At 40.7% G+C, this 23,422-nt stretch overlaps 1 protein-coding gene across 1 annotated transcript; it reads left to right on the top strand.

The window, feature by feature from the left end:
* Positions 1–1,849: 1,849 nt before the first annotated feature.
* LOC103459291 (uncharacterized) lies at positions 1,850–15,883 on the top strand. Its single transcript, XM_008400759.3, has 24 exons — positions 1,850–2,270; positions 4,131–4,333; positions 4,560–4,664; positions 4,755–4,850; positions 6,176–6,286; positions 6,960–7,083; positions 7,170–7,629; positions 7,725–7,792; positions 7,868–8,114; positions 8,209–8,393; positions 8,545–8,764; positions 8,857–9,005; positions 10,290–10,381; positions 10,516–10,673; positions 10,770–10,915; positions 11,672–11,927; positions 12,467–12,582; positions 12,665–12,902; positions 12,996–13,135; positions 13,213–13,462; positions 13,541–13,671; positions 14,622–14,871; positions 14,955–15,061; positions 15,142–15,883. The coding sequence occupies exons 1-24, from the start codon at positions 2,231–2,233 to the stop codon at positions 15,147–15,149; spliced, it is 3,900 nt and encodes a 1,299-aa protein (XP_008398981.1). The 5' UTR covers positions 1,850–2,230; the 3' UTR covers positions 15,150–15,883.
* Positions 15,884–23,422: the final 7,539 nt, after the last annotated feature.

Raw genomic sequence — 23,422 nt, 5'->3', positions numbered from 1 at the left:
CTTGTGGCTATTTGGTTCACAGCAATAAATAGTGAAATATTGCTCTGTTTCTGTTTAATTCTGTTTCAAGTGTCTCCATTAAAAAAAACACTGACTGCCCTGGCCCCTCTAAATTTGGTCTAGAAACCAGAAAACAGTAAAAACCATTCTAGATTTTTTTAAACCATCTATATGGGAGCAGAATTGTATCACCAGCACCTTTATTCAGAAGGCAATTTGTAATGCAAAAAATATTATGTTTAGTGATTTTTTGCAGATTGTTTTATTTTATTAATTACTGACAACATGTCTCTTAATTTTGTTAGTGAATGTATGTAAATAAGCAGTTAGATTTAGAAAACCGCACCAACAAATATCTTCTCATGGGTCTTAGCCCTGCTGGGGGCTACGCACCCCTAAAGCTCAGATCCTAGAATCGCCCCTGATTGAACATGTCAGTGTATTTAAAACACATTTTTAAATTTTATGCTCATTTTTATCACATTATTTTCTTATTTAAACTTTGATTTATAATCAGTTACAGCAATTCAGTGCATTTTTGGTGGGTTGTAAAAAATGGACAATAGTTATTAACATGGAAGAGATTTTTTGCTGATAGCTGCAGTGCCTTGTGAATGCATTTATGCACTTTTTTACATCATGTTCCAGCTATGGACATCTATGTATTTGATGATTATGCTCGTCTTTCTGAAAACTCTTGCATTGACCTCCAGCTTCCTGTGAACTTTGACAATTATGACTTTATTTTTATTTTTTTTTGGGTGGGCGGCGTCTTCCAGACTGACCGCTACTTCCGGCATCTCCTCCATGTCGGCCTCCATCTTGACACACGGATCGGACACATACGCAGAGCGCGTGGATGACGTCGCGCTCTTATTGCCTTTTGGAAATTGGAGGAATTGGGACCAATGATGGGAATTCCGACCCTTTTTCTCGGATCCGAACCATGTGGCTCAACCCGCCGTTTGGTCAGATAAGAGAGCATTATTGAGGACAACGGTGCACTCTATTAATCCGCCTTTCATAAGAAGTCCTGTTTAGTTTGTCACATGGTATTAGGACACTCTGACCCCATCATCGCGATGCTGACAAACGGTGGCAGCATCATGCTGTGGGGATGCTTTTTTTTCAACAGCACAGCACATTTCATTTGTATGCGCATGAAACTGAACTGGTATGCATTTTATGTTGTTTTTTTATTACAGCAAAACTTTTTATGGACGTTTTTGTGCGTGGTGGCTGCAGTGCTCTGGATACTGTCTTTGTGGTTGTATCTTGGGAGGCATACTGGCCTTTTATATTGACTGCTTTAGGTTCATACCAAGGATTTGATCAAATCAAAAATAGTTTCTAACATCTTCAAGCAAATGGCGATGTTATTATGTTGTGTTTTATCTACAGAAAATAAAAACAAGTGAGTTCTTCATTCACTGAACTCCGTTTCTTTTCAGTTTTTTAAGGAGTTGTAGTTAGTTTTAACATTTCCCCAATTCTTACTATTGTTACTTTTAAATGTCTATAAAATGTCACTTTTTTCCAGATAGTTAAAAGTAGACAGCTGATAATAAAACAGATTGTCTTTTCTTTCACGAATAGAGTTTTGTGTTTTTGCGTGTTGAGGTTTACTTCTATTTTTAAAGCATCACTATTCAATATGTTAGTGGGTTTTTTTTTCTTGCCTCATTAAAATTCACTTATCTAAAGACAACAAACGAGTTTTTTTTTTACATTAAAATATGAGTTCTTTTATGTATTTATTCCTAATTAGCTCATTTAGCTCGTTTGCTCGAGCATCGCGTCTCTTTTTTATTGCCTTTAATTCAAGCACGCTAATAAAAGCTGGCATAAACAGAGCCTTTGGCGCCATCTAGCGGTGAATGAGCAGAATTGCTTGGTCGATCCGGTCTTCGTCAACCAACCAGGAAAGAGGGTTTGCCATGATCTGGACTGAGGCGGATGAGACCAGGAACCATTGTTCTGCTCATAATCCGAGTCCAAGACGAAATTCAGGAGGTTTTTCATGCGTCCAGAAAAACCGCACCTCCTTTTCATGGGTTGTCGATCGCAGATGGTTGACACACTTAGCAAAAAATTTGGATTTATTTATAAAGCTATCTCATAAGGCTTGCTCTCTGTGCCTTTCTCTCCCTCCCCGTTCATTTTCTGTAGCAACCACAACCCGAGGGCGAGATCCAGGGCCGTGCATTTTTCCCTTTCGGTCAGCTGCTAAATGGAAATAAAACGCGGAGCGGAAAGTGGAAACAGCCGAGGTGCGTGCATCCTCCTCAAAAATAATCCAAATGTTTACTGTTGTTTTATTATGCTGGATTTTGTGCTGGCGACTACTGGTTACTACGAGATTCACAGGAATAGAGTAAATAACTGCTTTTGTTCTCATCACTGCCATTTATATTATTTATGAATACACAGCCTGATCTTTGCTAATAGTGATGGGAGGTGAATGCTGTTTTATTCCCACCCCTCCTTGGGGCATGCATCTGTTTGGCTGAATATTTGTGTGCCATGTTCTTCCCTTCCATGCCGATCACAGCATTATTCAGTGTTTTTTTTTTTTTCCTCCCATATTTGTGCCAAAAACCCAACAGCTCTATGAAGCCATCAGCACAACAGTCGGAGGAGTTTGTGCTAGATGGTGTCATATCATTATTTTACGCAGTAATTCTCCTCAGTGAGTTCACTTATGCGTGCTGTGCTCTTAGATGGATCATTTCAGGCTTCCGGAGGAGGTTGTAGACTCAGGATGCAATCATGAGTGGATGCATCTTGCTAGCATCCATAGCTCTTGAATATTTTCTCCTCTTTATTTATTTATTTTTTTTCCATGTTACAATCACAGATTTTAGTGTATTTTTATTGGGCATTTTGTGCATGATTGTGAAGCGAAGGCGAATTGACTAATGCTTTTCAAATTTCCACTGTTGAAATGCTGAAATGCATCATGTGCATTTGCATTCAGACTCCCACCGGGTCATTACTTTGGAGAAACCGTCTTCCATTGCCACCACGGCTGCAAGTCTTTTCAGGCTCTTCCTGCTGGCTTTGCACTTAAAAACTGCCAATTGTTCTGTGCAGAATGGCTTAAGCTCAGTCTCACTGGACGCAAGGCTTCCATGAAAAGCTTTTTCCAAGTCTCGTCCAGGACTCTCAATTGGATTTATGTTTGGACTTTGACTGGACCATACCAACACATGAGCATGCTTTTATCTAAACCTTTGTTTAGGGTCGTTGTCCTGCTGGTAGCTGAACTTCTGCCCTTTTTACAAGCGTTTTGCAAGCTTTAAGTACCAGTTGCGTTTAGGTCTAACGTGCTATTAATCTGGCATGCGTGTGTGGATATGTGTGCAGCATTGTTAGCCACAGACTCAGGTTGAATTCCAGGATTATTCTGTGTAATCATCTCGCCCAGTCTGACATCCACCCTTGTCTCTGCTGAAAACAGCTTCACCCACAGCATGACACTGCCACCACCACGTTTCACTTTGGGTGTCGTTTGCTAACGTTGACACTTCAGATGCTTACTAAGCAAACACCTGACACTAATGACATTGTGGCAAAATGTTAAAGGTCACAGAGTGACGGAGACACATGAAAATGTTGTCATTTTAATATTTGACACACACTGAAGTTGGTTGAACTAGATTTTGCTTAGCTGTGCCCGTGTAAAGGGCCGTCAATGCAAATATATGCCGCAATTTCCGGATTTTCGATGACATAAACTGTTAAAAATGTGATATCTAAGGTTTGTGGTTGTAACATGTCAAAATGTGGAAAAGTTCAAGGTGTAGGAATACTCACTGTAAATCCACTACTAGCGTTACAGTGTGTTGTTGGATGTATTTATTTGTTTTCGGAATTAAAACAAGTGCTTTTCAGTGACACATCTTAACATATTTTGAGCCAATTGCTTCAAATATTATGATTATTTTCCTTTTAATTAAAATGCATACCGGCAGCTAATATTTCTTTAATTGTAAAGATCACATATTCAATGGATTTTTATTTCCATCAGGTGCGTTTCTAAATTATTTGCTGTAAGCTCTGAGGTATTTCACACAACTTCTTTAAATATTCTGAGGTGTATTTGTTGACGTCGTGGTGTTTGTCTCCAGGTAATGATCTCCCTGTCCGTTATCTGCGGCTCCTGGCCCCACCCTTGCAGCTCCTGTCGGCTGCAGTGTGGCAAGTCGTGCAGCGGGGACTCGTGGATCACTATGGGATGCTAGAGGAGTTTGTTACCATGGTGACGGAGCTGGTCCCAGAGCTGATGAGCTACAGTCAGAGGGCTCAGCTCATCCTGGGCCTCAGGGCCAGGGTCAGTAGAGGGTTGTTTTTTTTTTTCTTTTTTCTTGATTAATGATGCATAATAGATACTGCACTCATGTTGTTGATGCTGTTTTTAAATAAAGCATAAAATCCACATCAACTTGGTTCTTCATACTGTATTTGTTTAGCTAATTTGAACCACCTGTACATCCGTATTTATATTCTCTGTAGTAACTTTTTTACGAAAGGTATAATGACCTACCTTGTGTAACTAGTTGGTCCTGGAGCTCTGTCGAGGAGATCACCCAGTGGACATGCAGACCATTCAGCCACATCTGGACAGGATAAAAGCTCCGGTCAGCACAGCCAAGGATCACCATGTGAGCAAACCAGGACTCTCGGTTAGTTGAGTCACATCTGCAATTTTCAACTTATCTGTTTGTTGTTGTTGTTGTTTTTCCTTTTTTAAGGTAACCATAAACCAGGTGGAGGAGTCTGAGGTGAACTTTGTTGAGCTGGTGCACTCGTTACTTGAAGATCCATCTGAGAGGAAATATTTTTTCCAAGTAAGACCTCTCACTTATGTCAACATCTGTGGATGACATGTTTCAGTTTGTGTTTGCTTTAAATGAATGCTATAGATATTAGTACTTTGAAGTTGCAATAAAAAAAAAAAAAAACAATAATATGGTTATTATATAGCACTTGACTCGCCCTTTTTTTATTTTTGGTACGACTTGTTAGGGCTTTCTGCAGGTTAATATGCTGCTTCTGCATGTAAGGAAGCGACTGTAATATTCTGCCAGCACCTTACCTAAAATGGTCGTAGCTTTTTAATTTCTTTTCTAAAGTTGCGTCTGGCTCATCACATGCTTTCTGCAGTCTGCTGAAGTTCAATACTTTAGCAAACTGAATGCGTGTTTTGGTTCTGTTTCGATATGGCTCGTTAGGGTTGCAACATTTCAGGAAACGTTCACAGTTTGAAACTTTCTTTGGGAACGAACAGGAACTTAAGGTGATGAATTTAGTCCGTGGTCTTCATCAGACCTCCAGCAGCTATAAAACGCACAGTTGAACAATTTACAATAATTTATCTTTGACGTGTTTTTAGATTAGACTTAGATATTTAACATTTAAATGGGAGGTTGCTGTACTTGTCCATCTCGTGGCTCTGCCAATCACAGAAAGGCACCTGCATGCTCAAACTTACATATTTAAAAAAAAAATAAAAGCATGTTATCACAGCAGTTGTAGCACACATTCACTGCTGACTGCAGGGAGTATCGAGTACATTCTCCTTATGTGCGCTCTGCATTCCTCCATCTCACGCACTGATGATTTATAGAGCGCTGGACTGTTAAGGCCACATTTTGGAGCCCAGAGCGCAAAACTACTGAAGCCACACGGTTACATCCCCAGAACAAGAGTTGACGACCACATTGGGTTGTAATTATTGCCACATTTGACTTGTAAATATTCTTATTCTTTATATTTATTTAGAAAAAGGCCCATGCATAAAACAGCATACATGAAATGATGCAAAGCAAAATGTCTGATGGCTTTTCTTCCTGATTTTTTTCACTGGTGATTAAGCATCGCATTCACATGGGAAGCAAAGGTCAAATCCTCCACCTATTCTGCTCTATTCTGCACGTCTTGTTAACTTGCCTTAAAACCACTGATTGCAATGTTTATTCTTGTTCAGCTAAAAATGATTTAGTAGATTCAGAGAATCTCCTTCTTAAACCAATTTATATCTTTGATGTTTGGATTTAATTTGCAGCCTGCTTAGTACTGGTTGGAGCTAAATAAATAATAAAAAAAAGCAATTGTGTTAGCTGTTCCTCCCAAATGAATCCTCCTGTTGACTTGATGCTCGTTTCTGTTGCAGGAAATCTTCCCGGTGTATTTCGGCCCAAAGTATGACGCTGCCCTCGAGATGCTGGTGTGGGAGTTCATATCAAGACTGGATGAGCTAATGCCTATTCCAGACTTCAACCAGGTGCTTTGTTACTTCATCTGGAGCACAGAAGACGTTATTAACCACTAATATTAAACAAAGCATGTTGCACTTAACTCCAAAGCAGCCAGTTATGACACATCTTTGTCTCCTTTAATCCAAACTGTGTGATGTATCCTGAGCACTGAGGGCTCAGGTGTGATGAAAGGAGGAGGATGGTTAACTGGGAGCAGATCGGCCGCACTGTCCCAGTGGACTCTTTCTCGTAATCCTTCTTTTTGTAGCAGAGAGTCTCTGGAGAAAAACACAATCACAAAGCCCGTTAGCCATCTCAACACAGGAAATTACCGCGTTAAATAGGCAACACTGATTACACCTATCTTTTAAATTTAGGCTGTTTAAGTGTAATTGGATGATTTTAAATGCAATTACAATTTTCAGCCAATGCAGTGCATCTAAATCAGACTAAGACAACACCACAACAGTAAAAATAAAATAAAACCCACTAGATTGTAGAAGATTTTGCAGATTGTAAAGAAACTTCTTAATACAGATGCTATAGGATGGATGATCTGCATGTCTTCCACAATCCAGAGACGTTTTCTTGGTCATGGACGACCTGGAAGCTGCAAAACAATTGTTTCTTTCTGCTATCAAAAATAAAAAAAACAACAACAATGTGTAATAAATGCACTAATGTAATCTCTCTTCTCAGTTGGCAGCTTTGCTGACAGACGTCCCTACATTTCTTGAAGACTGTTTACGAACATTTTTCCCACCAGATGACATGAAGGCTTTACTTGATCACCACAAGAACCTCGGCCATTTTGAAGAAAAAGGTGGAACTTTTTGATTTATCAAAGCAAAACGCAAAACTTCAACCAAACTTTGGTCACTTTTTTTATTTATTATTATTACCCTGCAGATCCAGAACTGTTACCAATGGATGACTGCATCCTCTCCTCCCTCTCGCTGCCTCCTGGAACCAGGCCCGTTATTAAAGCCACCTCCGAGTCTCCTGCCCAAGCGAAAGACTCGACCCCTCCAGCACATCTTGGAGCCGCGAGCAATACCAGCGGCCACGAGAAGCCGAGCACGAGGGCTTCTGACATGCTGAGACAGAAACTGAGGGAGGAGCGGGAGTCCGGCGCTTGGCAGCTGCAGGTCAGGAACATGAACACTTCTCAGGAACGGAAAATGCCGAGCGCGACGCGGCCATGCAGCGAAACAATTGACCTCACCGTTTCCAACGAGGGGGCGGACTCTGACTCGGAGGCCAGCGAGAGCGCCCACAGTTTGCTGGGCTCTCAGAGCTCGAGAAAGAGGAAGCTGAGCGGAGGCGTGGACGTTCCCAGGAAGCAAAACGCCGAGGCTTCGGCCGTCCTGTAAGAGAAAAACAGACGTGCTTAGTTCGTTTCTTGAATAACGCATGAAACGCACGTTTCATGTTTGTTGTGTTTTTTTCCCCCCATTTTTGCAGAAACTCCTCAGTGGATGATGAGAATTCAGGTGAATCTCCCCTGATCTCCATATGGGGAGAATATACAGGTTTGTGCCGTTTATGTGTGCAGCGTTTCGACTGTTAAATAAACCAGCTGTTGAACGGGCTGTGTCTAATTTTAGACTCTCAGGAACGTTCCTTCCCCGTTCCGATGGACTCGAAGGTCCCCTGGTCAGATGAAGAGACGCTCCATCTGCTTGACATCTGGGGCAAGGATTCGGTGCAGCAGGCCTTGAAGGGCTGCTTGAAGAACCGCCACATATTTACTCAAATCGCGCAGAAGATGGCCGAGAGGGGCTACATGAGGACTGTGGAGCAATGCCAGACGAGGATCAAACGATTGAAGAAATGCTTCCGCCAGAGCCTCAAGTAAGGCTCCTCTTTCATTTATGAAGCATTGGAGATAATGTGAGTGATCTGCATTGAAAAAAAAAAACTCCGCTCGTTACTTATCTACCATCAGAGGGAACTCGAGGCCGGACCATAAATTTTACTCAAAGCTTGAGCAGATCATCGGCTCGTCGTCCGCCTCGTCTCTCCCCGAGATAAGCTACGACGTGGAGGAAGTCGTCGACGACGATGACGACGACACCCAAGACGGCGAAGAAGACTTGCAGTTTATCGGACACTCCGGCCAGCTGGAAATCGGTACAACGTTGCATTCACATCATTCGTTTTAATCTCAGTTTATTTAATGAGAAATTTAAAGTGTTAGTCCTTTTCTCCAACCTACAAACCTGAATATTGTGAAAGAGAAGCAAACCAGTCATTTTTCACCCAGCTGCTTTCGTCGTGGCAGGAACTCGAAGTGTGCCGTGGACAGACATGGAGACCCTGGCCCTCATCAACATTTGGAGCACCGACAAAATGCAGCAGGACTTGAGGGGGAACCGAACGGGACACCTTTTCTCCATCATATCCAGCAAGATGGCCGCCCTGGGCTTTTCCCGCACGCCGGAGCAATGCCAAACGAGACTGAAACGGCTCAAATCCAGCTTCAGGCAGTGCTACCAAAACAAGTACGTGCCCTCGCACAGGGAGGGATGAAAGGAGCATGTGCAATGTTCTCTGTGATATTTAAATGTGCCTTTCTTCTGTTGATATTTTCTAGTTTAAAAGGACAGGAACAAGTTCAGTGCAAGTTTTACAATGAGCTAGGAAGGATTTTAGTCAAGGACTTCCAGTCGGTGATGCAGCTGGACGACATGTCGATGAAGGACGACGATGGCGACTTTCCTTCCTTCAGTCACCATAACATCGGTAAAAGGTTTATAATTATCTTTAATAATCATGCAGAAGAAGCACTCCTCTGTCCCATCTGGCTTGCCATTTTTATCTGTTGATAAACCTGATTAATTTCTTGATTAATAATATAATAATGTAAGGTTTACATTCTTCACCCACTGAATTACTCTCTAATCAAGAGAATCTCACCCTCTATTTTAAGCATTAGTTTGGATCTTCTCTACTTTTTGACAAAGAGCCATATTAGGGGTTTTGATAACTTTTTGCCCCCCCTTTTAATAAATGAAATCAATTCTTTAGCCCTACATTTTGTGTAAACTCAGCTTAAAATTGCCTGAAAATAAAGCAGAAACAGAAGAAATCTGGAGGAGAGAAAACTCTTTTTTCACAGCTCTTTAGTTACACAAACAGAGCAGCTCGAGATTTACTGACGCTTGCTCGTCTCCTAAAGACGAGCAAGATAAACGTAGATCCTACGTTTATCTTCTCGGTTATGGCTGCTGCCGGTTTCCAGCCTCTGCTGTGCCAGGTGGCTCTCAGTGAGCCCAGGATTGTTGTTTGCGTCCGCTGACGTAGATAAGCTCGGAGCGCTTTCATCAGAACGACCCAGAGAGGAGCGGTCTCTGGCTGTCACGGGAATCCACATGCAGTTTAACCTTTGACCTCTTCAACCACGGCATCACCAGCAGAGCTTGTTTTTCTTTAGTCAGAATTTTTCTAGTTTCCTGGAAGTTGCCGGTTGGAACCAGGTTTCATGTTGAAAGTTGCTGACTGGATGTGAAATCGTTCTTGCACAACAACCACCGATCAAAAGACGTTGAAAATAAATCACCTATGTTATTTCAGATCCAAGTCGTGATCCGCATTCCTACCTAAAATCCATAGTTTCCAGAAATTGAAATGTTTATTTTCAAAGTTCTGCACCAAACTATTTTATTTAATTTTTTTGTGAATTTGGGTGTTTTCTTCTAGGAAGCAACACTGCAAACGCAAACTTTGCTCAGATTCCCACAAAATTTTCCCCCAACAGAACCACCTCAGTGCACTCCGCTTGGATTATTTTTGGAAATTTTCTGACCGCTCAGCATTTTGATCTACGTGTGGAATTTGCTGGGACTCTCCGCTCCTCGAAGGAATGTCAACAATCCTGAATATTTTCCACTAGTGAACCAGTCTTTCTCCCTGCAGACACTCAAGTAATTTCTACATGGAAAATTCAAACTGATCGACCCCGACTGAGAGGTGCAGCTGCTAGCATAAGTGCTGATAATAATCCCGGGTTAATGTTTGTGTCTCCAGAGTCTGCTGTGGGAGTTCAGGAGGACAGAAAGAAAGTGCCGTGGTCCGACAAAGAGACCATCATCCTCCTGGAGGTTTGGGGTGACCCTCAGGTAGAGAGCCCAGTTTATTCATGCAAGATCCACATTACTCCCATTAACTGGTCTAAACCCAGTTTTTTATTAGCTGAATACTGTTGTTTAGCTGCTTCTCAAAGCCACATCTCTAAAGCTGCTTTACTGTTCAGATGCAGCAGTGCTTGAGGCGCTACCCTCACAACGGGCACATCTTTACCGAGGTGTCGGAGAAGCTGAATGCCAACGGTTACTCCCGCACCCCGGAGCAGTGCCACACCAGGATCAAGCGTCTGAAAGCCGCCTACCGCCAGTGTAAAGAAAACATGAGGTGAAAACAACTGAAACGTTGTCAATCGTTGTGATTTCTTTCTTTCTTTCTTTTTTTTATTACGTGGGCGCTCATAACGTTGTTTTATATCTGCAGCTCGTCTGGGACGGACCGAGTCGACTTTAAATTCTACGATCTGCTGGAGCAGATTCTGGACAAGCAGCCGTCGACGTCGTCCGCCATCATAACTGACTCTATTGAGATATCAGAAGACTCCAACGGGGAGTCTGGAACAGAGAGAGGTGGGCGACCTCTTCCCTTTCTGTAGTTTTACGGCACTGGACTTCACAACCTCCACACACTAAGGCTGAGCTGCATTTGCTGCCGGCTCTAAATTTTCCACGTCATTTGTTTTTTTTCCTTCCCTGTTGCTAAAAAAGGTCAGCAGTCCCAGAATTGCCACCAACTCTCAGGTGACCACATACTTTGAAAAGTACTGCTTCTTAAAATCCCCATAAATATGCAGAAAAGTTTGCTAACTTTCACCCAAATGCACCTCGTTTTAAATGTGTTTCTTTTCTAATTTAAGGAGCAAATCTTACTTTGTGAAGGAAGCCTGGTGGGTTTTGTGGAACAGACAAAAATAACAATCTTTGGTTTGCTGCAGCTTGTTAAGACTTGCCTCCAATAGATTACAAACAAAATACGAGGTCTGATGGCACGTCGTTGCGCAACTTAATATTGAAGTTACCTTCAATATTCATGTGATTCCTATCAGAGGTTTGAGGCCTTTGTTTGAACTCAGTTTTTCTTTATTTTCTTGGGGTTTGATTTGAGTTTTTGCAAACTGATAACTAATTAAAATGGAAAAAAAAGAATCAATAATCACTTCAGGTTAAATCATTAAACATTTACATAACAATTCAATAAAATTACGTACTTTTTCTTGTGTTCACCTCTTATATGATTGTAGACTCAGGCGACTTTTCTTAGGTTTTACTTGCATGGAGTCAACAAGTCACACAATGTTACAACCAGTGCTGCCTGTTCTGCACCAGATGGAGAAAGCCCGGAGCTGTCGGCAGAAAAACCAGCGACCAACACCTGGTCGGACGAGGAAACCCTGGCTCTTATTGAGATCTGGGGCGATGTGGACATCCAGCGGGCCCTGAGGGGCTTCATCCACAACGGGCACGTTTACGCCGAGATCTCGGAGCGGCTGCACGACCTCGGCTTCTCCAAAACCCCGGAGCAGTGCCGCTCCAAAGTCAAGTCGCTGAGGATCAACTTCCGGCAGTGCTACGACAGGAAGAAGTGAGATCTTCCTCTCTGTTTGCCTGTTAAACCATTTTTGGGGTTCCCTACAAAATTGCTACGCTAAAACTTCCCAGGGTTCTCAGTCCTTTAAAATCTTAAATGTAATAATTACTGTAGCTTTATGGCAGATATTTCTGCATTTTGATGCATCTATAGTCAGGTTTTCTACATGGAGGCTAGAAAGAACAGACACTGGAAGGAAGGACAAAAAACTACACATTTACTTTCTGATTTAATGATGTTTTTTGATGCTCTCATTGAACAAACTGGAAAAAATTGCCCAACAATACTGACATTTTGGGGAGGAATTTAAACATCATTAATTGAAATTTATTGTGGAAGCAATAAATACACATTCAAATCATAATAAGTAGAAATGCCGATTTCTATGAGGAAGGAGAGTAGATATTTTCTTTCTCCGAATTCTTCTCGACTTGGAAAAATACGGTGATATTTTTTTTTTCCAGATTCTATGCCGACCCTTTCTTTTGAGATGATTGACAAAAAAAAAAGAAAAATCAATTTGCTCTTTCTAGGAGTGGGAGAAAAATGGATTACAAGTTCTACCACCAGCTGGAGCAGATCCTTGGCCAGGAGGCCATGAGCATCGACGAGTTTGACGAGCGGGACGATCAAGCCGCAGTGGATCCAGGTACCGCCTCTAAACGTTTGCGCGTTTCTTCGGAACAAGCGGCAACGTCCCACGGATCTCCGGATGTCTCGTCCGCCTGCAGGCTCTTCAGACGAACAGACGAACGCGCCGTGGTCGGAGGAGGAGACGGTGACCCTCGTGGAGGTGTGGGCCGCCGACGACGTGCAGCACAGCCTGAAGAACTCCATGCGCAACGGCCACGTGTACGAGGACATATCCGAGAAGCTGGCCTCCTACGGCTACCTGAGGACGGCGGAGCAGTGCCAGCTGAGGATCAAGCGGCTGAAGAAGACGTACAGACGCTACTGCAACAGCCGCAGGTACAGGAATCGGATCAGTTTTGTTTTTTTTTGTTTTTGTTTTTTTATCGTTTTCATTTTCCTGCGTATTTAAAAGGAATCCATGATTTCCAGAAACGGAGGGCGGCCGGCGGTGTTTCGATACTTCAACCTTCTCGCACCGGTGCTCGGCAACGAACTGGCGTTCGTAGACGTAGACGTCTCGACCACCGATACCGCCGTAGAGTCTCTTATGGACCACGATCCTGTGATGTGTACGTATCAATGCGATGAAGCCTTCTCGTTTCGACAAAGAAATCTTTAAAAGTTCAGGGTTTCTTCCTTGTTTTAGACGAGCAGCCCTCGACCAGCCACATCCTGTCGGACATGAGCAGAAAGACGCCCTGGTCTGACCTTGAGACTCGCACCCTCCTGGAGATCTGGGGCGAGGACAGCGTCCAGCTCACCCTGAGGGGCTGCCTGAAGAACCGACACGTGTTTGAGTACATCTCAGAGAAGCTGAGCAACCACGGCTTCATCAGGACCACCGAGCAGTGCTACACCCGCATGAAGCGCCTTAAATACAGCTTTGTCCACGAAAAGTGAGTCAAACTGTAACCCTGTGTTTGTCGTTAGGTTGTTTCCTTATGATTTTGTTTTTTATTTTCCTTTAAACCCAGGGAAGAATTCAAGTTCTTCAATGAAATGGACAAAATCTTTAGGAAGGACCTGAACATGGATGACTCTGCTGTCAACCCGTTCACCGTGGACGAAGCGGATGAGTTTGCTTCTGAAGCGCACCAAGTGAAAGGTAAAATGGAGGCATTTTTCTGACTAAGTACCTCAAGAGATGGCACTGGCAGTGAATATTTGTTTTTCTTTTAACACATTTTGCAAAACAAAAATCTGAAAAGTGGGAAATGAATTTGTATTCTGCCCTCTTTATAAATAAGATCCACTCCACTCTATTGACAGGGCAACTTCAGGGTCATTCTGGAAAAGAAAGGGGAAAGAAATTGTACGGAAAATGTTAGCATCTTCAGTGTTTATTCCTTATTTTCCTTCCTTGATCTGTATCCAATACCACTTTTTTTCTGGTCTCTGTATTTTAAGTTGTCTTTACGCTCCTTTGTGTTTTTCAAAAAGGAGGAAGAAATTTCTTCCTTCCTTTCTTATGCAATTTCTCCTTCCTGTTTCCTTACCTTGTGTCTTTCCTTCTGTTACTTTTTTCCCTGTTTCACTTCCTTTCTTCCCTCCAGACTCTTGTTTTCTCAGTATTCTAAACAGAAGTCTGGGTAGATAAGTTTGGATTTTTAAGATGTAAAATTTCTCTGAACCCTCAACCGCAGAACGCAGCTAAGAAAAAACCCCATCGTTCATTTAGATTTAGCGAAGAACGAGTAAATATTTCTGTCTAAAGACATGCAAGGATGTCTTTAGACATCCATGTCTTTAGACATCGCTGCAGTTACAAGACTGTAACTGCAGCGAAACGTGGTTCTGAATACAAATGCATGACACAGTTTTCTATCTTTTAATGTGTAAAACAAAAATTTTAAATGCACCATTTTATTCCACTTCATAATCTCACTCTGTGTTTTGTCCATACTGTAAAATCCCACAATGTGGAAAGTAATTAAATCACCTTATCTGTCATTTAATTGCTTTTTTTCCTCCCCCAAGTAAAGTTTTGCATATTTCATGCCACATCGACGTTGTTCCTCGGAGAAACATTCCTGTCTCTGTGTGCTTCCTCAATAGCCTCAGGTAATCACTGGCTGGCTGACAGCTCCAAGATGGCCTGGGGGGACGGAGAGACTGAGGCCCTGCTGGACATCTGGGGGAGCGCCGAGATCCAGGAGAATCTGAAGGGTGGCAACAAGAACAAAAGCATCTACAAGCAGATATCTCAGGTCATGGCCAGCCAGGGCTACCTCCGCTCCCCTGAACAGTGTCAGTCCAGGGTGAAGAGGCTGAGGGCCAACTTCAGACAGTTCCTGGAGGGACGACAGTAAGCGCAGAACCTACTGTACGACTCTTATCCGCCGAGCTTTTTTACTACTTATAATTATTCCTTTCTGTTCCTGTACTCAGAGGGGATAAACAAGAGTGCAAATATTTTGAGCAGTTGGTGCAGATCTTTGGCACCAAGTATGTGATGAACTCTGATTCGCTGACTGACGATACGCCTGAAGTCATAGGTACAGCTAATCCACGTGGCTTTTTGCAATCATTTTCCAGCTTGTTTTTGACGTTTACTTTATATTTCTGCTTGTTGCAGAGTCGTGAAATCCTTCCTCTTCACGGCGACGATGAAACAGCCGCAGATGAACGTGCATCGTCCAGACGAACCGAGACGTTAATGCTGAAATATTTACAGAAAATCTCTCTGTACACACTTTAAATACTTTGACATTCTTTAGAAATACAGACCTAGATCAGACTGAAATTGTGAGTGTGTGCGCGCGTGTGTGTGTGTGTGTGTGTGTGTGTGTGTGTGTGTGTATGTGTATGTGTGTGTGTGTGTGTGTGTGTGTGTGTGCGTGTGCGTGTCCCTCCTCTTGAGTGTCTTGTGATAAACAAAAACCAGAGCCATGACACGAGGCACTCAGGACTCGAGGGAAGCCGAACGCAGCGCTCCTCGGCGAGAACATGTTTTTGTAGTGATTAATTTTTACTTGAACCTAAAGAGACTGAATCGAAGCACACGTGAGTTAAAAAAAACACAAATTTCCAAAATCAGCTGTCGCCACAAACTTGCTTTTTCATCGCAACTCCTGCCCTGCTCTGTTACGTCGACTGCACATGTTTATACCGTTTGAAATCCACGTGCTTAAGATGGAAAAACATTCGAGTCTCTTGTTCTGTACTCAGTGTGAGTTAACGTTGTCCAGAATTTTATTTATTTAATTTATATATGTATTTTATAGGTTTAATTGTGTCGCCAAACCTTATTGCAGTACATCTGTGCCACGAAATGTGTCAAAGTTTTTCATATTCATTAAAAACAAACATGAATTGCCTGATTGTGGTTTTGACTTCTTTTTTTTTGCGAGTTGTTCCCACAGAGTTGAATCATTTATTTGGGGTTCCTGTGCATTAAGAAAAGAGCGAAACGTCATTTTAAACACGCACCAAATGTGCATAAGTGAGGAAAAAATGTGTTTTATAATACTTTTAGCTGCCTGATATCTTAAATGTTCAGAAATTCAGAGAGTATAAAGACAAGACATTTTAACACCGTGAAAAGATGTTTTACTAATTTGGTTGCTTTTCTGTTTTGTCATTCCTTGGCCATCAGTAGTTTTCAGCAGGAAGCAGCTGGCTGTAGCATCTGCTGTGTGTTAAAAGACAGACATTTAAACAAAACTACTGAAGTCAGAATAACTTCTTCACTTGCATTTAATCTGTTTATTTTTGCTAAAGCCACAGGCAGCAGCAGAAAGAAATAAGAAGCTGTCGAAAATAACGACTCACTTCCACGGGTTTTCTCTCCATTTGTCTCCAGTTTTAGACACATTTTGGCAGGAAACCGGCCTATAGGGACAATAGCTGGGCACTTTTAAAAACATTTTCATATTGTAGATATGTCCCTTACAGTCTTTATGTTATGTGTTATAAATTAATTTAGTTTTCCATTTTTGGTCATCAGTGTACCAACCTGTATGTATCAACCTGTACGCTCATAAATGTTAAGTTTATTTTATTATTGTTATATATTTATTTATAAGCAAATTAGTACAATATGAATAAGGGTTATATGATGAAATTCATAATGTTATGAGTTGTCAGTTTATAATCGTTGTACTTCAGTACAACTTAATCGCTGCTATGTCACATGTTACGTGACGAAATGTTTGACTATCTTCCCACCAGTGACGTGCGGTCAGGGGAGGCAGGTGAGGCAGCGCCAAACCTGTCATCATGGAAAAATAATATAAAATCATTTATATTGCTATTTTCACCCTGAGGTTTGTACTATAAAGTATCTATTTTTTACTTAGCTTAACCAATTCTGAATAGTTTTTCTTCAAAATCGCTGGATTTTCGCATTTTCCCATTCCGTTGAGGCAGCAGCGAGCTGAGCCTCACCTGAGATTACGCAACCTCTCGCTAACTGCACTGGCTGCCATTATATGACAGCATGTTCGTCCTGTTTGTACGCCGGCAATAAAATGGCTAAGAAACATTTAATATATGGAGTGATTTTCCATAATTTCGCTTATGTATATAATGTACAGTGTTTTTTGTAACTAACTGTGTGTATCGTGTTTTGTGTGCGGAGGAGCGATCAGAAACGGCAGAGAACAGACTCTAGGTGAGGCAGGCAGTTCTCTGGCCTCACCGCTGGGGGCGCTCATGTTCCCAGATATTGTGACTGCACAACTGCAGAGTAAGACGTAGTGAGCTAGCCATGGAGCTAGCCACACAGTAAATAAGTAAAGTACAGCAATATCTTTGTTTTCTCCTCTATTCCGACGTAAACATGAAATACTACATTTCTACACTTAAACAGTTTTCTAAAGTGGATTTTCAATTGAAGCAGGAAATGATAACTAAAAGAAGACCAACACCGGAGCTGAAAGTTTTACTTCAAGACAGTTTGATGATTCTCAAACGGGGTAGAAAAGACATGCCGAGGATAAACTTGGCTTTGGATGAACGGATATTTTGTGCAGAATTAGGGGTGCATGGATTTCATTGATATGTAAAGGTAAGACAGCAATACTTTGTTTTTGTTTAGTTTTTTAATTAAATGTGCGTTTTGTGGGCTATAGTTAATATTTAAATAATTCAGTAAAGTAGAAGCGGTAGCTAATCTACCACAGCAATTATTTATTAATAAAACATTAAGCCTAAAACGTACTACAACAACAAACTAAATGTTCTGTTCTGTGTGCAAAATTCTTGAATGTTTTTTGGTGTTAAATCCTAAAACATGAAGTGGCATTGTTGTCAGTTGCTATGGCAACGAGTCTGCGTAGCTTGGCGAATACAGATCACTTTGCTGTGGATCATAGCACGAAATTAATACCTACATTTTTAAGTTTCACTGAGTTAACGCGGCTATGGATGACATGTAAAAGATTAGTCTTTTTGCCCCCCAGCGTTGTGTGCATGCGCAAAATTTCCGTAGGTCCAATAACATGGATGGTGTCTCATTAGTCATAAGTCAGTGCCTCACCAGCAATGAACCTCACCGCACGTCACTGCGTCCCACTTACTTCTAAAGTAGCTATTTGAAACAAAGTGTATTATTAAGTAGCTTAATTTTAAATCACAATTGGATTAATGGGTAACCTGGTGCATGTTGAAGTAGAGAAAACTGAGCTACAGCTTAGTTTAGAAAACGTAACTGAGCGGTTTCTATTGCCTTTATGAGATGAAGTTAGCATACGACTTGTAGCTTCTGAAGGCGCTGTTATCACCCATTTAACATCGAAAGTGTGAATTAGATGCTAACTTCGACGTCTTTTTCTCCCTTTCATTGCTTGTTTTTCTTTTTTCCGAGCCCGTCTAATAATAACAGATATCTCTTCATTTGGATTTGAGATGGATAAACATTTTGATGTTTAAATCGTAGCTTTTTGTTTATAGTTTTATCTTTCACATGAGAGGATTTCAGAATTTGGATCCTAAGAGCTGAAAAGTAAACAAACCTCACATTGGCCACTAAGTGGTGCAAATGGACCATAACAAAAATATATATATATATAAAAAAAAACTGGAGTTCACAGTCACGTGGTATTGAAGCATTTTGGCGTTTTAACTGATTAGTAAAAGTCAAGAAGCTCTGTTAGGACTGTAACAGTAAACCTGCTACATGCTGGCATTTAAAAGTATATTTAGATTGGCGACTTCACACAGACACATACTCACAAATATATAGTCCCCAGAAGTTAAAGCAGTAATTACAGGTCTAAATCTGACAGAGCATCTAACCACCACCGCCTGGCTGCAGCCAAGAGTGTGTGAGTGCGCGCTGTTGCTGTGCGGACACAAACACACCATGGAGACATGACTCTGTTTTAGGGTAATGTACTAGTCTTCATAAACAAGTAACTCACTGTTTGTGTGACTGCATGCCATGAGGTAATGACTACAATGGTAGCTGTTGTGGTTTTGTCAATGTGTTGCCCTGTGAAGTAATGGAGATTTTACAGCCTGAGAGGGTTTTTTATTTTTATTTTTTATTTTTGGCATAACTGTAAATTTGTTGAGGAGGGAAAAACCACTCTGAAGGCGATAATGTTCTCAAAGAGACATCTGAAGGGATTTTTAAGTTTTGCTTGTCGAGAGCTGTGGAGAAGTAATGACCAATTATTGCGTCGCCTGCTGGAGATGACTTTCTAGATATCTTAATATTTTAAAAATAAATAGTTTTAATGTCAAGTCAGTTTTTATACAGAAAAAGCAGTGTAAGAGCAACATTTCTGAATTGGCAGTTTCAGTACTGATCTGAATAAATCACATTTTGATCCATTTAAAGGATTATGACACTTTTGTGTCTCTATACTAGGTATTATATTTTATATAAACACCTTTTGCGGATTCTGTTTTTTTTTTTTTTTCAACATAAGCATCTTCTAAGTTGGCTGCAGTCGCTTTGTGCTCTAATGAACTTTCTGAATGTAATTAAATTGATGACTGCAGGATGAAAGCACCAGCCACATGGAACCCTGCGCAACATTAAGGAGGTCAAGGAAATAGATGGATGGATAATTAAGTAGACAGGCTTATGCTCCACCATTAATATAAGATTTCATAATGCAGATGTATCTAAAAGTTAAATCTAAGTTTAGACATCCAGAGACGTGTCCTGAGACCTTCCAGGATGAATATTATGCAGAGATGTCTGCAGAACTTTACATAAGCACTTTATACAAATTCCTAAAGAAGCATTATTCTGTATTATTTCAGAGTTTTGCAAAAGTACACAAGCTTATAAAATCTAGCAAGAATGAAGCGCCTGCCTTCACCAGAACCCATCGGTAAAAACAACTTGTGCAGCAGGAGTTTTTTTTTGTTTTTTCCGACAATGTTGAAGGACTCAACAGATAACATTTCTTTTATAAGAGCGACAAAAACCTGCTGGAAATGAATCTGGCTTTCTGCGATTAAATTGGATTTATAAAGTTTCTTTCTTTCTTAAGTATTTTTATTAGATGAGCTGGTGTTTGGCTTATGGCTGCAGCAAATACAAATTCTGGTGTGGATGTAATGTGCTCAAAGGGATCTTTAACTTTAATTGAAGCACAAATATATGAAAAAGCAGTTTTTCTGCCTTTTTTCTCAGACAGTGCTTTGAAAAAAATTTAAAATTATACCTGTAAACATTTTTTACATTCCAACCATAAAATTCAGTGCACTTTATGTGGCCAGTGCTTGTTTGTCAAGAGAAAATAAGATGATGCAGGGTTTTCACATGGATCTACAAAATGCTGCATGCCTCTGTGCTCTGGTTCCTTTGCTCCTTAATTAAAATAAAAAGCATCTGATTACCTTGAGACGCTAACTAATTGGTAAACAGACTCTACTTGCGTATAATTATCATTTTTGGAGGCAGCAGAAGCAAAAATAAAGATCAGACAAGCAGCAGGCAGGTCAGAGAGACGGATGTGCAGAAATTCAAAGAAGTCTGGATTAATAACATCCCAAACTTTGGAACGTCTCACAGAGCAATCTTCGACTGGAAATGACCATCCTTTAAAGACGCTATGACCAAATCTGAACTATCTGATCTACAGGTAAAACATGATAAATGGTGAGAAAAAAAAAACACATTGAAAAAAATGTTAAGCAAGTATAATAATAAATACTTTTAAGCCCACATTTCTTTGCTAAAAATGATTCTTACTGGTATGTGTCAATATTCTAATCTAATTGTTCAGTCGTTGTAATTCCTGAAATCAATCATGATAATTATGATGCATTTACTGTATACTTCATAATTAACAGAAAACATTGATCCCCACCTGTGTGCAGTTAATCTACAGGGTGGGCCATAAGTTTCCATACAGAGAAAAATGAGAGATTTTATATTGGACATCCGTCTTTATTTTTGTGGGACTCTGTCATTGCTGCACGTCTTGGACCACTTTGTGGTTGATCTGCAACATTTCCAGTTTTCTGAAACGTGCAAATAAGTTTTGCCACAGTGTCGTGTGTGATGCTCATTCCATGTTTTCTGTTAAAGTTTCATGCAACCATGTGACTGCTTCCCGGTGCAGCCATCAGTATAATTTCTATTCTTTGCTCTTTTGTCAAACGCATCTTCTTGTGTATCTGAAATATAAGATAAATAAACATTTTACGTTCTCCTATGTACGGAAACGTATGGCCCACCCTGTATTTGTGTTTCACTTAGTGAATTGAGTTAGTGAAATAAATTAACTTTTAAATAATATTCTAATTTATTGATGATTGTACAAAAACACCTTTAAGCACAATGTTGCAGAAACAGATGAGATTCAAGGAAAATAATCAAAACACAACGAGTTCTGACAATGAAGCCGAGATGCATTTTCTGCCTCTTTATCAATCGTTTTTTTTATTATTCTTACCCAATCTGCTGCTGTAACTCCTATTAGTCACAAAGCATGACAGCGATCATGTCGCTTATTAATACCGGCCCACACCGTTACCAGTAACTGACTGATATCTGAATCAGGCAGGGGCTTGGTGTGGTTGTGTAACCTACCTCTCCTTTAAGGGCCCACAGGGTACATCTTTTTTACACTGCTGCACGACTGCGTGTGCCAACCGGCGCATTCCCACTTCACCCCGCTTTTCAAACATGCATCTTCATGCTCCTCTCGTCCTCGCGGATGAGCAGAACGTGAGGAAGTGGGAATCTTTGTTAAAGCGGAGGGAGATGTTTTATTTGTGTTCTGTGAGTGGGTGCAGGGAGCCTCCCTACCTTCAGGGTTGTGCATGGGCTTGTTACAGCAGCATTCCTTTACTCAGCTGCTTCTGAACAGCACATTCCAGAAAGAGAGAGGGAGGATAGAGGGGGGAAAAAAAGAAAGAGAGGAGGAGAAATGAAGGGAGAGAAGCAGAGATAAAAGGAGGTAACAGAGGGAATTAAAGAGCAAGACATAGTGTGCTGCGTTGAAAGTTAGAAAGCACAGCAGTAGTGGACAGAGAGAGGAAACGATTTAAGGAAGGGGAGGGAAATAATAAGATGATATGTAAATGACCCCTGCTGTGAAATAGTGAACCTCTGGCCCCTGTTTTTTCCCACGTGGGGATCAAAGGTCAGGGTCAGATACAGTACAGAGTAACCAGAGCCAGCGCTGAGAAAAGAAGGAAAGGTCACGAGGTCATTTTATGCATCTATTAGAGAAAACACACAGTGGACTGACTTGCCGAAGCATTTATTCATCAGTATACAGAATGGCATTTAGATAACTAAAGTTACTTCTAATACACAAATAAACTAGACACATAATTCCTTTCATATATACAAAATACTATTTTTATTTTGATTTACTGAAAGGGAGAGTATCTTATGTAAGTCCCACTCTCATTAAATCATCAATTGTAATTAACTGCAAAAGATTTCTGTCCTCTTGAATTTATCAAAGCCCTCTCCAAAGAGATGAAGAAGATTTCAAAAAGCAGGATTTCACGTGTTGACCTAAAGAAATGAGAAGGAAAAAAGATTAGAAAGTTTTCTTTGAGTTTGTAAAAGTATACAAAGCAAATTTCTAAAGCCTCGGGATTCACCAGCCTACCAAATTGTTCAGGATGTCACAAAATAACCAACATCTTCTAAACCACTGAAAACCTCAGCTATTTCAGTTAAGGTCAGTATTCAGGGTTCAGACATGTCAACAAGACAAACCCCGAAAATATTTGGAAAAATGTTCTATGCTTCAAGAAAACAAAGTTTTGTTTTCTTGGTTGGTGATTCATAAACATGCCTGTCCTATAGCAACACAAACTTTCCAAAGATTTGACCTCTACTTGATTTTGTACTTTGGACAGATGAGACTAAGATTTATTTCTTTCGTAGCAAACATTCCACCAGGGTCTGACATAAAATAAATTAAAATAAATGCATATGTAGAAAATCATCTGATGTGCAATGATACGTATAGTGCAGGATGTGTAATGCTGTGGGTCTGTTTCTTTTCTAAAAGACATGGGAACCTTGTTATAGTGCATGGCACCATGAACTCTTTGTAATAACAGAATAAATCAACACAGAAATGGTTTACTAGACACAAATTATTTAAAACAGAAAGACAACAAGACAGGACTTTGGACGATTTAGAGATATTGGAAAAAGATTAAGTCATAAAATTTTCATTTTTGCTTTTTTCGTCATCCATGAGATGCACACATATTGCGAAATAAAAACTGCTTTTGCATTGTTTGTTTTTCACCAGAAAAGTTCATTTTCTAAAAAGAAAAAAAAAAAAAAGTACTGGGAGCAGAGGTACATTTAAATTCTCTGAGCTGGATCAGTCTGTTGCTGAAGAGGCCTAATGAGGACAGAGCAGAAGCAGAAGTGGGAGAAAAAGAAAAAAAAAAAAAAGCAAAGACCGAATATGTAC

Source organism: Poecilia reticulata, chromosome 23, assembly GCF_904066995.2.
Source record: "Poecilia reticulata chromosome 23, P_reticulata-male-v2, whole genome shotgun sequence".
Taxonomy (NCBI): domain Eukaryota; kingdom Metazoa; phylum Chordata; class Actinopteri; order Cyprinodontiformes; family Poeciliidae; genus Poecilia; species Poecilia reticulata.
This window is presented reverse-complemented; position numbering and strand designations above follow the sequence as displayed.

Coding starts and splice junctions, on each gene's coding strand:
- LOC103459291 (XM_008400759.3), top strand. CDS start 2,231: ATGGAAATAAAACGCGGAGCGGAAAGTGGAAACAGCCGAG. Junction 6,287..6,959: donor CTATTCCAGACTTCAACCAG/GTGCTTTGTTAC, acceptor CTCTCTTCTCAG/TTGGCAGCTTTGCTGACAGA. Junction 12,903..12,995: donor CGCTACTGCAACAGCCGCAG/GTACAGGAATCG, acceptor CATGATTTCCAG/AAACGGAGGGCGGCCGGCGG.